Below are 16,976 nucleotides of genomic sequence, written 5' to 3'. Positions count from 1 at the left end.
GACTAGAACATTTTCAATTACATGTGTGACTTCTATTATGTTTCTGTTGGACAGCGTTACTGTAGTTTTTGTGATTCAGTTTGTGTAGAAATACTGATGACATTAAATTCATGGGAACTAGGGTCGGCAGTGCTCTTTTCCGTCACTAGATGGCCACCTCGTTCAATGGACTAGTTTTAAACTGTTACACTTTCTCAAGAAAAATACAGGAATGCAGATTTTAAAAAAATATTTCCTTTAATGTAACAACTACCAATAATTCAACATATTTGTCATGATTCCAATAATATTATCTGTACTATTGACTATTGTAAACATACATATAAACATAGAAAAAGATAAACATTGGCTAATAACATTATATAAGTTTCAGGTGTACAGTTCTATAATACATCCTCTTCCCTCTACATTTTTTATTTCCCAGGAATTTCAGTTTCCATCTTTCATTAATTGATTAATTAAAAATAAATGATCTAGTTGAACAAGATGACTTATCTGGGCAAATTTTTATCTTAGAGTATAAAGACTAGAATATGATAGTTTTGAGAGCTAACCTTTTAGATTAAGAAGTTGGATTAGAAGTGAAGTAAGTGAATTATCTACATGAAGCTTCTCATTTTGGGGATGCAGCTCTTTTGGATAAAACTGTAGAGATTGTCAAAGTATATTGTTAGAAATCTATTGTGACTTTCCTAACCAGTAAAAGACTGGGAGAGAGCTAACACACAAGTTTCTTTATATTACATAAACAAGTAACTTTAACAATATTATTTCTAGGTTCAGCTCAAGGATTTGGCAAGCCAGAAATTGAGTCTGAGTTCCTGTATAGCTGTAAACTGATAACCATTGGTGACTTGCCAAACTAAAGCCTTTGTCCTGAGTAATTCTTTAAGGAAGAATGTTGTTAACATATTCTAGATGGAATTTAGAGCAAACGGTGATTACAGTTAAAAGCCATAGGAGGAATACAAAAGTAGAGATCAGTCTGGTTAATCTCCATTTCTCACTTTAAAGTTTCTTTATGATAAGGTTTTGTCTGTCTGTACAAGAAACAATGGAAATTGAAAACACTGAAAGAAAATTAAATATTCTAAGTGAAATAAGACTTCATTTCTTTCATCTCTCTGTTCATACTCCTAGACAAAGGCAAATTATATCTATTTATGGGTAAAGTTATCTTGAATGTAAAAACAATTGGGAAGGTATATTACCACTGATTATAGCAAACTTACTGCATCACTGCCTGATTTAAAGAAAAACCATTTAAAACAAAATAGAGGTGACTTTACAGACCTAAATAAAACCATGAGTTGCATAATAATTTGTTAATTAAAACCTTTTTAATTAATTGTTAAATTTATTTTCCCAAAAGCCCTACCCTTATTGGTAGAGAACTGTGAAGACATTTAAGTGACAATTTGGCTTTGCAATGCCTTTAATTCCAGAGAACCAAAAGTCTAGGGATTTCAAATGCTAATTTAATTTTTATATTCTTGCTGACATTTGATTCTTATACAAATGAATACTTTCCAGCTAATGATTTCATTAGACTATCTAAAAATTATATGTCACACATTTGAATTTGATATAGCATAAAGAAGGAATGCAGCACAATTTAGGATTTACTTTGGCAGTGGAAGAGAGAATTACGTGGCTCTTCTAAATTCATCAGCAGAAGCCCTCTTATTATTAATGTCTGACAGTGAATATATATTATTCAATTAAAAGTTAGGAGTGTTCTGAAATAAAGTTTTAATTAGACAAACAGAACGCTATTTCTAATTGGTCTATCTAAAAAAAGTTAAATAGTCTTTATCCATGATTTGTTGATATATAATTAATGGCTTTTCTTAAAAGGCAGCCAGAATGGAATTGTGAAGAGGCACTTACTGGCTCTTAGACAATATAACCTCCTCATTTTACCGTCCGAGTTGTATTTGTATTTAGCTCTAAGGTAGCAAATTGAGGGACAATGAATTTAAGCAGTGATGGTAGTCTTAATTCACTAGAAAGCTGACCAGTTCTTTGCATGGAGAATTCTTTCCTCTTTACCTCCTTTCCTTTGTGTCTTTTATTTGCACCTCAGCCTCAAAAAGTTGAATGTATTTCTCAGGTCACACAGCATATTATCATTTGTCCATATTAAGCACTTGTTTTTTGTTTGTTGGTATTTTTTGTTTTTTTATCTCCAATTTTTCTCCAGTCCCACCCCCACCCCAACCACAGGTACCAATCTAATGTATCTTATAAACCTCAAGTTATGCATTTATCTCTGTACCTGTCTTTGTACATTGTTTTTGATGTGTCTGTCAATATTGCCTTTACTAGATTAGCCTGTTGCTTGAATTCTTCTGCTGGGTATCGTCAGTGTCTTCTTCCTGCCCTAAGTATCCTCAGTATCTCCTCACCCACTCTGTCTTACCTCTCCTAGCATTACACCTTGCTATAAATATCCAAACAGCTACCTTCTAGCATTAAATGCTCCCAGTTCCACCAGTCTTTCTGACCTATACTTCTCCCTGACCTACATGACTATGTTGTCCATGGCTAACTGTTCTCTGCTGTCTCTACTTGGCCTAACCTGCCCTGCAGTTGGCACTGGGAGAGGCTTAGAACCAATGAATTGACCTTTGGCTTAATCTTTGGACAATTGGATGCTGTTCTAGATTGCAATAGCCCATTTTTGGCATAAGTGATAACTGGCGCCCTCTTTTAAATAATGCTTTCAAGCTTTCTGTTGCTTTAGTGGTCAAGAACTTCCTCTCCCATATCATATAACTTTGACTGGGTGATTGGGTGGGACAGGGGATGGGAATGGTAAATTTTTGGAATAGTTTTGTAAAAATGCTGAGTTAGGGCTCAGTTAGGAAGTATACTGCTATAATTATAATTTTGAAATTTTAGTGGATATAAGAATAACTTGAGGTACTTAATTACGTATTCTGGAGCCTGTTTCCAGTGTATCTGACTCAGTATACCTGGAACAACCATATTAAGCAAGAATGTCAAGTGATTCTGTTGCAGTTGGTCTCTAGATCATACTTTGAGAAATATTCCTCTATGGCATGTTCAGAACATATGCTTGAGGAAGGAAAGGTTCTAGTAGTACTAGAATAGATGCAGGGTAGATCTTCATGATTTTCAAATGCCTTTTGGGTCTTTTATGATGCTTGCCTTGTTTTCCTTAAGCATTTTAGTAAGCTTGGAAGTCATAATGGAGAAATATGGCAGGAACTATATACATTTATATCCCATTCTATCCTATAATGTTCCACAAACACCAGATTTACTAGAGTCTATTGGAGCTCAGTGGCCTACCCCGATCATGCATATCTTTGAATGTCTTCAGGAGAGATAGTTCCAGAGAATTGACCTTTACAGTCTCATATTTGCATTGATCCAGCTCAGCAAAGAGCCAGTAGGCTAGCAGCAATTCAGAGTCATACAAGTACGAGAGAATGGGTCAGGTTCCTGGAGTTGTGTGACAATCATTCAGATATGATTGCACCCCAATACAACACATACGAAAAGATAGTGTTCCTCTGTTGGGGCATTGTCACAAGCTGGTGGGAAAAAAGTCTCAGAGTACCTGCATCTGTATTCTGGGAAGAATGAACATACCCCATCAGAAGTGGGGTTTCCAGCACCAGCATGGAATATTTCCATGGGACTGCGAGTGTACTGGAAGTTTTGATACTTCCAACATGTCTAAGGAATACTTTGCTTAGTTTCTGGTTTCTGGACAGAGTCTAGGAAGACCATAGGCCTTGGTAAAAGAGCAAAATGCCAGTTCTGAGGCAGACCACAAATTCTAAGACCTATAGGAAAAAATGGGATACTTATTACACTCAGGGTTACAGTTTTTTAGTGAAACGAAATAGTTATCATGAGTAGCTAATTCTCAAGTTTGGCCACTAGTTTCAATTCAACTGGGGCAATGAAGGCTGCTGCAGTGTTTGGCTCCTGGGAATGTCATCTACATAGAATGCAGTGGGCATGGAGCTCTATGGAATATTTTTAATGCAGTTACACTGGGGGCAATTTGCAGCAGAAATAGATGTGGTCCCTAGTTACTAGCCAAAGTTTATAGTTCCTGAAACTTCTTAGGTTGGTCGAACTTGTTGGGGGACTGTAGGGTGATAGATGCAGGTGCTCGGGTTGCTCTGTGATGAGATTCATCCTTTGGTAGGGACCTTATGACACCAGAGCTGATTTTTTTCCACTCCCCTCTCAACTGGGGCTTAGAAATGGCATAGTGGATTGCCTACCTGAATGCAAAGAGGAAGATAAAGCTGGAGTCAGGTTAGCCTAAGTACATCAGTTTAAGATGATCCCTAAGGAAGCCACCAAGCTTAAGAATAATAATGCAGACACCTGAGCTAGTACTTAAGGGGCATTGAGTCAGCTCCAATCAGTAGGCACAATAATCTGGACAAACACATCTATCTCCACTTAGGTGGCCCAATGGACTGACTATTCAGAACTTCTTAAACTCACTAGAGTGGTTTTATTCCATTCCAAACTGAGTGAGCTAAAAAAAAAAAAAATGAACAGTCTAGGCCAGAACGTAGCTATGGCTCTGCTATTGACACTGAAGCTTCCACATCCAGCCACTACTGCTAGGGCATCCTTCAAAATCTATTCCAGTTAAGCTGTAGATTCCTCATCATAGCCAAGCAGGAGACTGTATTTATTATCACTGGAGATTTTAATATCTAACCCTCCTGAAGAGGTGGTTTATGAGGAAATCCAAATTTCAAGGCCTCTGTGCTAAAATATTTCAGACTTCAAGGCATCTGGGCTTCAAAATATTTAGGAATGCTATGACCTTCCACATGGCCTTGGATATTCCCAAGTGGTATTCCTGTGTTAGTATTGGGGGTAATGGGCAGAGTCGGCAGGGATTGACAGAACCTGAGACGTTAACTTCGGAGACTGCAGATGCCACAGCTACACAAAAGCCTCTGTCTCAAGGGTGACAGATACAGAATGTAGGAAGCCAAGGAGTGGAGAGCTGGTGACAGGTTTATTTGGGAAATGGGTGGAGACTTGCAAGGTGGAAGGAGACTGAAGTGAAACTAGGGAAGGCCAAGTCACCAGAAGTGAAGCCATATTTGAGGGAGAACACAGGGCAAACAGGGATTGAAAGCTGCTTCAAATCCCTCCATCTGCAGAAGGAAAATAAAGGTCAAAGCCAGGACCCAGGCTGTCACAAGATCTGGAGGTGCCTAGTGGAGCCCCTGGGTTGATATCTCAGGGCTGGTATGGAGAAGCAGTGTCCCTTGGAGGAGGTGACCTTGCTTAGTCTAAAGGATCCTGAGTGTGTCTTCTTCTAGTGGGTGTCCTCACACTTCATGCATTTATTTAGCCAGAATGTATTAAGTATCTACTATATGTTAGTCACTTTTATAAAATGTGCATGTAAAATAGTGAGAAAAAAGACATCCCAGAATTCAACAATACCCTGTTTAACACAACATATAGGAAGAAGTTTATTTTTACAGAACCAAAATAACTCTTAGCATGTATCGGTCTTCACAACCCTCACGCGTTCACAACTTGGCTCCTGGCAATGCACCCAGCTGGTGAGACCAGCACTGCTGTCTCTTAGCGTTTCCTAACCAACCTGGGGCATTGTGGCCTGTGGCTCTGTGTCCACTGCTAGTTCACTGTTTTGTTCCTGTCAGCATAGCTACTTAAAATCCTGTGGCCATTTGTGCTTTATGTGTGTCCTGCTCAGGTGCAGTGTTAAACGTACCTTATTTCTAAGATAATTTAGTTTTCAGAAGCCCAACTTTCTACAACGGTGTAAAACCATCCTTCATGAATGGTAGTTGGGACACCTGCATTGTGAGTTAGGCTTTAAGTAAACCAATATCTATTATGGGATCAAACTCATCTCAAAGAAACACTAAAAACTTTCCCTTTAGAATAATTTAGAACCATTGAGTGCTGACTGTGTGTCAAGCATTGCGCTGAATACATAATAGTATTTATGAAGCACTTAGTATATGTCGGGCATTATGTTAAGTGTCTGACACTGACATTATCGTGTCATTCAACCTTCACAACAGTCTTGTGGAGAACATACCGTTATCCCAATTTTGCAGATGAGAAAACAGGCACAGTGAATAGCTTGTCGAAGTTCTCACAGCTAGACGGTGACAGAGCTGGGGTCCAAATTTAGGCAGCATGATGACAGGGTTCCTGCTAACCTTAAAATTATGATCCACCTCATGAAACATTTTCTTGTGTTGAGCCACTGAAATTTCAGAGTTAGTATGTTACTGCATTATAGCCTATCCTAACCTGACAGAGGAAGTATTCAATAAATGAATGAACAAATAAAGAGGATATGTATTGAATAAGTTGTGTTGCTGGAACTAATCAAGAAGCTTGATCCACAGTCTGTAGGAGGTTCTAGTTTCATAGCTACCTGCACAAAAAGGACAGTATCATCAGATTATAAGCAGTTTGCCTTGTGATTACACTCTTTCTACAACTATCTTAAAAATGTATTACCTTAAAATGCTCATTTGGTAATTTACTATGTATGTAGTTTCATTTTTTTTTCCAGGTAAAAGAATTTGAATTTAGGTATGAGAGCTGCATTACTCATTAAAAAGTATACATGGGGTTTTCTTGCTGTAGTCAGATGCATAATTCCTGTCTTCCTCTGGCTTCCTGACAACCTGTAGTGCTCCTTTCATGAATTAATCTTTGACGCTTAATATAACCTTACATGTATAATTTACAAGCAAAACTTATTAGTATCTAAAGGATGCTGTCTGATTACCTTAGAGACTTTTCATAAACTTCTCTTTTTGTTGGAAAATTCAGAAAAGATGAAAAAGTTTGAAGAAGAAAATCAATATTTTCACAATCTTAGAGATAACTTCTGTAGCAATATTACAATCTGCAAGGATTGTTGAGCATGTTCACAGTTTGCTGAAATGTATTCAGCCCTGGGGAAGTTAAGCATCTTCCTCTGACTGTGAAGTGCCTGCAATTGTAATCCTGCAGGCTGTCATCCCAGGGCAGTGGGGAGTGCTGGGTCAATCTCCCCTTATCAGAATCTAAGCTCAGCTTAGGAAAGCTGTCTGATCATTCACTATGAGATAAGAGCACTCTATGAATGCTGAGTTACCTATTTGGGGAGGCTGCCATTTACAACAGTACTGATCTGCCAAATTTATATTAAGTCAAAATGTTGACTTTCCAACACCAGTGACAGGCTAGAGCAACATTTGGCAGGAAGCAGGAAGATCTTTCTGAAGTCTCCAGAGTTGAGATACACAGGAAGCCATGATTCTGCTGACGAGTAACATTATTCCAGAGTATCTAGATGTTTCTGCAGAGGAATTGTTTCTCTACATAAGATAATTGGCTAATTCCTCCACTGATATTCTAGTATGCTGTGCCCATTTCAAAGTTCAGGGTTCTCCCTTTTCCTTATTTCCTCAGGTGAAATGAAACAGACCCAGAGTGTTTCTGTCTCTTTGCTGACAATGTGCTAGGTATCCTGGGTGACGTTCATGCTAAGGACTTTTGTCTGGGCCTCCACTTAGATTATTTTCCCAGTCGGGACAAGCGTAGCCTGATTTATCACTGTCTTACACCTGTAACCAAATAGGGCTGCAGTGGGACGGGTGAATCACTACTCAGGACAGTTCCTAAGTGCATCCAAGCCACAGAGTTTGTGTGGTCCTATCTGCTCTGTGACACCAGAGGTCAAACATGTATTATGGTGTTTATGGACTGATAAATATGGTCTGGCTCTGAGTCCTTCCATATCAGTCAATATTCCTCTCAGTTTTCCTTGCACTCTCATGTAAACTTAAGCCACTGCCAAGTACTGTTTCAGGTCCCCACTTACAGTGGAGTTCATGCTTAGTCCCTAAATTTGACGGGAAGGCAGATTTATGGATAAAGAGCTCCAAGAAAGGAAAGAAGGAAAAAATATTTCTCCTCAGGCCAGCCTAACCCGAAAGAAACCCCAGGGACCTGAGATTTCCTAACATATTTGTCAGTCTCCAGGATGAGGCCATGTTACTTCACAAAGACCACAGACCCTTGGAAGATGGTATGGCACTTTTCCCTAGGAGAAGTTGGGCCATATGCATCAGGCTAGAGCCCTTCAAATTGGAACTAACCCCCAAAAGTACGAGTCATCCACTAATCTGAGGTTTCAGTGATTGCAGTCTAAAGTTAGAAGAAAACTTGTTTTTGCTAAGGAGCTACTGAGCTGTCCAGGGTTCTGACTGCCTCCCGGACCGCTGGACCTTTCCTGTCCTTAGTCTTGATGCTGGTGATGTTGCTTTAAATTCTGAATATGTTGGGTGTAGTCTATGGGCACTAATCTTAACTACCTCTGTAGTTTATTTACCTTGAGCTCTGGTGAGCCAGGCTTTCGTTAATGACATTGCGTACAAACTGAAAAATTGATTATATTGTGTTAGGGCTTTTCAGTTGGAGAGCATGAATTTTAGAGTCAGAAAACTTAGGCTTTAGTTACAGTTGCATTAGCCATGTGATTTTAAAGAAGTCTTTGAAGATTTTTCAGAACTATTTTTCAGAATTATGTTGCAGAAAAATATCTGCAACACAAATGACAAAAATATGATACAAAGAGTGTTTAACAAATTTGTGGGGAAAAAAAGTCTGACTGGAAAAGTAAACACTGGACACAAAAGGAAGTTCACAAAATAACAAAGACACATTACCCACATGATATATAAAAATTAACTCAAAATTGACAAAAGACCTAAAAATAAGATCCAAAACTATAAAATTCTTAAAAAAAAAAACATAGTTGTAAATCTTTTGACCTTGGATCAGGCAATAATATTTTAGATATGACACCAAAAGCACAAGTAACAAAAAATAAAATAGGTGAATTGGACTTCATAAAAATTAAATGTTTTTGTGCTGCAAAGGACACCATCAAGAAAGTGAAAGGATAATCAAAAATAGAGGGACATATTGCAAATCATATATGTGATAAAGGACTTATATCCAGAATATATAAAAAAAACTTTTACAATTCAACAATAAAAAGACAAATAGCCTGATTTAAAAACGGGTATAGGATCTGAATAGACATCTCTCCAAAAAAAGATATACAAAAGGCCAATAGGCACATGAAAAGCTGCTAAATATCATCAATAAATAAAAAAATCCAATATGTGATACTACTTCACACCCACTAAGATGGCTGTAATCAAAACAAAACAAAACAAAACAAAACAAAAACACAGATAACAGTGCTGGCAAGGCAAGGATGTGTCAAAAACTTATCTTACTAAGTCAATAGGATGCTCCCACAGTTGTATTCTCTCCTATAAAGGTTCAAAAGTAGGTCCCTGGCTTGGGTGCTGATAAACTTGTATATAATCCAGAAAAGACAAATACTTGGAGTGTGTTGCCATGCCCCCTTCACTTACCTGAATATAGCTATCACTTATCCTTGACACTCTTTCCTACTGGATTTGAATATAACCAAAGACTCTGTCAACACAGAGTTCCAAGCATCTGTTACTAACCAATCAATGACTCTGTTTGCTATTCCTGGTATATGCTATTTCATGTTAAAGTGTGTGTGTGTGTGTGTGTGTGTGTGTGTGTGTGTGTGTGTTATCCAACTACTTAGAAGAACCTTTGAAATATATCTATCTTTATGTGAGGTTTGTCTTTCAGAATATAGGAACTATTAGTAGAAACAGACCATTAGTAACTCAATATAGGGGATCATTCTTCATCTACTTTGCTTTAAATGCCTGAAATGTTTACCGTTGACTTTTTGCAAATATAAATACTCAGACAGACAGAGTTTTTACTATTGTAAACCATTTTCTGGAAATAATTTGGCATGTGATATTATAAGGTTGGTGCAAAAGTAATTGCAGTTTAAAAGGTTAAAAATAATTGCAAAAACCGCAATTACTTTTGCATCAACCTATATATTTTAATTAATAATATTGTTTACATATGTCAACCCATTTAGTGTTTCCCCCAAACCTGAGGCAGAAGGTACTATTAAAACATCCAGGTCACAGTTGAGGAAACTGAGGAAGAGAGCTATTGAGTAACTTTAATGTTGAGGCTGGAAAGGATTTCCTCCTGGTTCAAGTTTGTTACTTGCCGTACTCTTCTTGCGTGTCCCCACACCTCTTTCCCCATGATGCAAGGTTTGGTCTGAATTAAGAAGCTAGTGTTAAATAAATGCTCCTTACCAGATTCATGCTTTTAAAACAATGAACAAAATTTCTTTTCCAAAAAACAATAGCTAAAGAGAAAATCTGACAGTTCTTTTGTCTCAACTCTTCTTGCTAAGAATCCTTTCCAAGTGCCAACCCTGTTTTCTTTATTTCAAAAACATTTCAGAGGAATTCATAACTTAGAGAAACTATGCAAGTCTTGGAATTCCATTGCTGACTGTGTGTTGTGCCCATAAATTTTCAATTTAGTCAAGCTTTGTCAGTTCACCGGGGTGAAAATGTAAAATAAATGAGACTGATAAACATTGGCAATTTCAAACCATAGCATAAATCTGAAAATTTCTTCCACCAAATAGATAATTATTTGTATACATCCAGAGGTGGAACCTAATAAGTAAAAATAGCTTTGAAAATTGCTAAAACTGAAACAGTGTGCACACCTTTTTTCAGCAGAGCAAGATAAAATCATTTATCAAAATGGAGTTTTAATTAAACTGGAAATGCAAAATTTCTATCAAAATGAAAAATTTCAGTTTCCTCAAACAAGTAAAATCTAAATTATTTAACTGGCTATTTCCTCCACATATTCTTAATTAGAGTATTGATCAGTATCTGATGAAATACAGAAAATACTTAGAATCATATCCCCAAACTCCTTATCAATTTAGACATAAGGAAGTTAGAGGCTTGCATAGTTATTCCAGATTTTAAATGATGACTTTCATTAATGTTTCTCAGAGAAACAAAATAGCATACTCCATATTACTTTGTATGTAATTGCCTTACCATAACAATTCTCAAAGGTTCAGTACCCATCAATAACCACTTAATGCTTATACCATTAGAATTTTCTGTGTTCTTGGCATGTGATCAATAATGAAAATGTGAGAAATTTCTGTCTGGTATTTCTAATGCTTTAGGGAGTTCTAAACAATTGATTTGAAAAATCTCACAAGTGCCCCTGATTACCCAACATGATTAAGTCCCATGGAAAGACAGCAGTGGAATCTTAAAGATTTCTTAAACATGCTCATTTTTTCTATGGAAAGATTTAAAAAGCCATGATGATTCATGAGAACCAAGAATTTTTTGGTGGTGGTTGTTGGAGGGGGTAATTTTTTATGGCTTTATTCAGATAAAATTGATATATATTAAATTGCACATACTTATAGTGAACAATTTGATGAGTTTTGACATATGTATATACCCGTGAAGCTATTACCACAAGATAATGAACATGTCCATCATAATTTTTGAAGATATCAATCATATAAAATTTTGGTGATCATTAGATTCTCAGGGACATCTGGCACTAGTAACCATATTTGTCTATTAAGTGATCACATTTTATCTAATTTATTGTCACTGAACATCTTTAGAATATTAATGTACTAGCAGAACAAAGGCTGGGAAAAATTTAGGCTTTTAAGTTTCAGCATTTTTGAGGAGCATCTGAATGGTGCTGAAGTAGGCTTTTGAATATAAAAAATCAACAGGTATGAAATCCTCAATATGCTTATGATGGCTGAGCAGTCCCACAAAGCCGCCCAGAAGGTCACCTCATGCCCCACCTTTTCTAGAGAAGAGCGGCAGATAAGCCACCCTCTGTGTTGGACTGAACCTCATATTTTCCCAACCACATTATTTTATAGACAACTTGGGAGTCAATAAAGCATAAGTCTTGTTTGAAAATATGGGTCTACATATGGGAATACTACATTATAAGGCAAGTCACTTTTCTCCTCTGAGTTTTGCTTATCTGTCAAATATCTTCTACCTTATCAGGGAGAGGAGCTGTGAAGGAAAAAAAAAAAAAGAGAGCAGAAGCAGCAAGCTTCCTGGAATGTCCAACTTCTCAAATGAAATAGCACAAATAAATATAAACACAGACAGCTTATAATTTGTATGGCTTTGGCTCAGTGTTTCCGTAAAGAAACATAGCTGCTTTCTGTCCTGTTTGTGCCATCCTATGTGCCCTCACTGCAGGTAGCGATGAGGTCTGACAAGGTTTTTTCGAAGGCTCTTCTGATAGCTCCACTATTTTCAGCCCTGTTCTGGAAACAATTTAAGGACGCAGCATTTAACCTCGGGGTTGCAGATCCCTTGTCACCATCTGCCACCAACACCCATCTCCACCCCTCCCCGCGCAGACCTACGTCCCCTCCAGAGCCGATACTGGTCACCCACACAACTGTGGCCATGAGGGCTCCAGCTTCCCTTTTTTGGCCTCTGGTCCTGGGACACCAGTCGAGGCTTAACTTTACGAGACGAGAGGGCGGCCTGCCTGATCAGTCACGCTCCAGCTGGGGGCGGCTTCTACCTGCGCATCCTCTCCTTTGAGTCCTCCCCAAATGGGAGGAAGACTCAAGTGGATTTGGCACATCCCCCAAGAGGGGCCTGCCATCAGCAGGCCTGGGGCTATCGTGCTCCCAGGAGGACGCGGCCGAAGCAGGCCTTTTTCACCTGCGTAGTCACAGGCTTGGGAGCAGCGAGGCAGCGGCGGCGGCGGCGGCGGCGACTGGAGTAGGAGGAGGAGCGCAGGCGGCGGCGGCGGCGGCGCGAGGCCGGGAGGAAGAGGAGGGGGAGGAGGAGGAGGAGCTGAAGCGCCCAGAGCGGCAGGCGGCAGCTCGGCCGGAGTTGCAGCAGCGGCGGCGGCGGCGCGGACACCGCAGCCTCCCCAAGCCCGGAGTCCCGGCGGGGACAGCAGCAGGGAGCGCCCGCCGCTTGGCCACCGCACCTCGGCCCCGCCAAGTCGTTGTCGCCGCCCCCGGGGACCGCCAGCCATGGCCGCGCCGCCGGTTACCCAAGACGAGTTGCTGCCGCTGGCCAACCCCGGGTCCCAGTGGTTCGGGGACCGGGGGGAGGGGGAGGATGAAGCGATGACGCCGAAAGGGGACAAGCCGGCGCCGCAGGCGGGGGAGTCCGGCCAGGGGTTGGGCGCCGGGGCCGAGGAAGTGGCGCCCCGGGAACTGGGCTCGGGCCCCGCCCGGCCGCCGCCCGTTGCCATGGAAACTGCATCCACAGGTAAGGCGGGCACTGCCCCGCAAATGGCGTCGGGGACCCGGGTCCCCCAGCCGGTCCCCGTCTCCGCAGCCCGCCTCTGCACCTTCCTCACTCTCTGTACCGTGAGCACCAACCTCACCTCCCCCGCGCCTCAACCCCTTTCGCCACGGGCGACTGTAAATATTAGCCGACTGATCGAAAACAGGAATTTTATTTTTCCTAAGACTCGGAAGAAAACAAAATACTATTGATCCTTTTATTTAATGATCATCGTTAGTTCAGCTTTTGAAATGGTCCTCATAGGCAAACCGCAGCATCCTGGCGCTGGCGCGCCCGTGTACAAGTTTCTTCCTTCTGCCAAGGGGTTGGGGGCTGTAGGGCCCTCGTGGACACTTGCGATGATTTTGGGGGGCGTGTTTGCACTCAGCGTGCGCGCGAGTGACGAGGACGCTGACAACAAAGCGACGGAAAGGCCCGCGGCCGCTAGACCCGGCTCTGTCCCGGGCAGAGATGACTTTAACTCTCCCTCACCCCTTCCCTCTTTGAATCGCCACACCCTATTTCCCGGTTTTCCCTCCCCTCCTTCATCTCCCCCTCTCCCCGCGCAGAAAACAGAAATCCCAAGGTATATGTGCCAAATTCTGGAGGAACAACGTTGCGAGAGGGTTGGGAGTTGTGGCGGCACCCCTACCCCCCAGAACCTTGCGTTCCCAGCCGCCCGGATCCCCTATCTGGCAGGGAGCATTGAAACTTGGAACCCCTTAGCGTGGCCGGCCTGACTGTGATGATAAAGGACTTGAGTGGTGGTGAGTGGATGAACTACAGTTTACCAGCAGTCTGAACCCGCCGGGGAATTTTTAAATTGCCCCGGGTTCGTCCTCCCTTCACTTGACTCCCCCGCTTTCGAGCCGGAGCGCGCTGGTGCCCCGAGGGGACCAGGGGATCTGGACATCTTGGCCGAAGGATGCAGGATGCATATTTTGGGGAGGGTCTGCCGGCCTGGTTAGCTTTGTGTTTCCAGGGAGTGGGGTAGAGGGTGCTGTGTTGTGTTGTTCCCTAACAACGCTTTGTTGTGGTGGAATGGGAGTGTGTCGTTTTGGAAATGTAGCTTTTCAAAGCCTGGGGTGATGGGTGCTTCCAGAAGAGGGGAAAGGCAGTAGGATTGGCATTCCGGCTCTCGGCAGCTTATTTAGGGGAACCCTTTCTTAATCCACCTCCTCTCTTAAGGGTCATGTGGAGTGGTTTTAAGTAGCTTTAACTGTGCTCTAGTACCAGAGTTGAGCTGAGAAGAGATTTGGGGAATGTGTTGAATAAAACAGGTTAACATTGTGAAGGGAAGAGAAACAGCTGGGACCATATACAAGAAAAAAAAAAGGGAGAGAAAAAGAAAAACCCATTTGTCATATGTTACATGGGAGGGGAGAGGATTTAAGACTAAGCATGGCTGCCTAGCCTGTCTTTCAACTTTTTTATCTAAATGAAGAAGAAGAAGGAAAAAAACACTTTATAATTGCAAAATAAGGTGGCAAAAGATAACAGACAAATGAAGGTACCTTTTGTGTTGGCTTACCATTACCATTCTTTACTGAGGGTAGCTCATGATTCAGAACCTTTATCCCCTGTCATCAAAGTAAATTATTTCTTTATAGACATTACCTACCTCCCATTAGTGTCACTAAGGGTAGGTGAACTAGGGAAAGGAAGCTAAGAGCTATGTGGTCAGTAACATATTACCCACTAAAATGAGTTGCCATATATAAAATGCTTAGAACAACTCCTGTCGCAAAGTAGGCATTTGCAGTTTTTAACATCCTCATTATTATTATTACAGAAATAGTTTACTTTGTTGACTGTCTTAGGGGTTTCCTATTCTAGGCAGCAAATACACTGATAAAATCAAACATGATGTTAAGTCGGGATGGGAGGAGAATGAAGGGAGGGGAAAGGGGTACATGTTGTGCATATTTATGTAGAAACTTTTTTGTGTATTCTGCTTGAAGGAATTTCTCATATAGCTGTTGATTGTTTAATGACTTAAATTTGTATGTTTCTTATTTGGTAGACTGGATGGGATGTTATAAGACACACAGATGCCAGCAATGATATCTAAATAAATAACTGGATCTTGAAATATCCAAATAGAGTCTGGGCCAGCTTCCTTGTCTGTTATTTTGGCAGTTCTATTGCAATACGTGAAGTCAGCAGGTGTATGTTCAAGTTTATCAGAGACAAAATCAGAGGAAGCCTATTAAACACATGCTCTACTTCTTAAAAAAGAATGGTCCTCTTTGGGACTCACGGTAACTAAAAAGTAGCTTAGACTCTGAGTATAATATACTGTAAACAGATTTCAGGGTTATTTTTTTTAGATGGAATTATAAAATGTAAGACAGATATTGATATTTTAAAAACTTTTCTTTTCTGAAAAACACCTCCAATCATGCCCTCTGGACAGAAATTCTGTTATTTATTTTGTACATTTATGGTAATTAAAGTACCTAAAGAAACATTTCTAAAAATATTTCCCAGTAGTGTCTTCAAATGAATATATGTTTAAACATCATTAAAGCTGCACTACAAAACTCCATCCATACTGTATTTTCAGGTTTCCTTATTGCTTCTGTTCTTTTTTTGGTAGTGTTCTTAACAAAAACCACTTTCCTCTAAAGCTATATTTTTTCATGTCTAAAATTTATAATGGGCATGCTAAATTATGTCTATTGCCAAGGAAATATTTAATACACCATGTGTAAGCTACAACATGTTAGAGTTGTTAATCATGAATCAGTGCCATCATCTAGTAAGTTTATACAAAGCATGTTAGGAGCAACTGTTTTTTTTTTGTTTTTTTCATGATCAGTTATTTTATTCCTGGAAACTGTTCAAAAGGAGCATAGAATAACACAAGGATAGAATGGCCCTTTGTTTAAGGAGGAATTTAAAATAGAACATTTGAACAAAATGCAATGGTAAGAAGTAAACTCAATGGCTGCTTTGGAAATAAACTTATTGACCGCTTCATGCATGGAAGGCAAAATGAAGAACAGAATGGTGAATGATCTGGAGAAATTAGTCCAGTATGATTTGCTTCAGAAATATTGACTTTTAGATAATTTGACTTCAATTTGTAGATGATGGATAAAAAAGAGAGATTTTTCCCTATTTACCTTACTTGGGCCACAGTACATTTTCCCTATTTACCTTGGGCCATCATACATTTACATTTTTCAAATATTGAATGTGGTAGATACTCTATTGGAAAAAAAAAACTATTCTTATATATCATTATTTAAATAACTTTTGGAATAATTATAGATCCAAGTTTATTTTGTTGTATATCATAAATTATATGATACACATTACCGGTCATCCTCTAAAATCCATATGGAGGCTAGATTGACTGTCTTGACTTATAGATGTGTTTGGTAGATACATGTCCACTTTTTTATTTGGCGTCATTCCCAGTAATCCTCTTCAGAAGGTGTAAATTTCAGTCTTCTGTTTTCTTTCATCTTTTAAGAAAGCAACAGTTCTATTGAAATGGGAAGGAACACTATACTTGCTTTTACAATATTTTACAGAACATAGAAGAAGAATAAAAGAGTTTCTATTGCAATTTATTTCTCTGGACATAGCCTCTGGTTACAATCAATAACATTTCTGGCAGTAAGTATGGTATATGTCCTTTCATATAGGGAATTGAAATTATGTTAAACTAAAATTTAAAAACACATAGCCTCAAAATACATGGCTAAG

General features: G+C 39.8%; 1 protein-coding gene across 1 annotated transcript in view; it reads left to right on the top strand.

Moving 5' to 3' along the window:
- The first annotated feature begins 12,403 nt into the window (after window positions 1-12,403).
- The window catches only part of RTN1 (reticulon 1), a 172,920-nt gene continuing 168,347 nt past the window's right edge, over window positions 12,404-16,976 (top strand). The window contains exon 1 of the mRNA XM_019725828.3: window positions 12,404-13,241. Coding sequence (XP_019581387.3) covers window positions 13,001-13,241 — 241 coding nt within the window. The 5' untranslated portion in view covers window positions 12,404-13,000. The remainder of the gene's footprint in view (window positions 13,242-16,976) is intronic.

The sequence above is a fragment of the Rhinolophus sinicus genome, chromosome 3 (genome assembly GCF_057876585.1).
Source record: "Rhinolophus sinicus isolate RSI-liver-muscle chromosome 3, RSI-T2T, whole genome shotgun sequence".
NCBI classification, from domain to species: domain Eukaryota; kingdom Metazoa; phylum Chordata; class Mammalia; order Chiroptera; family Rhinolophidae; genus Rhinolophus; species Rhinolophus sinicus.
The sequence above is the reverse complement of the archived record's forward strand: the minus strand, read 5'-3'. Positions and strand labels throughout refer to the sequence as shown.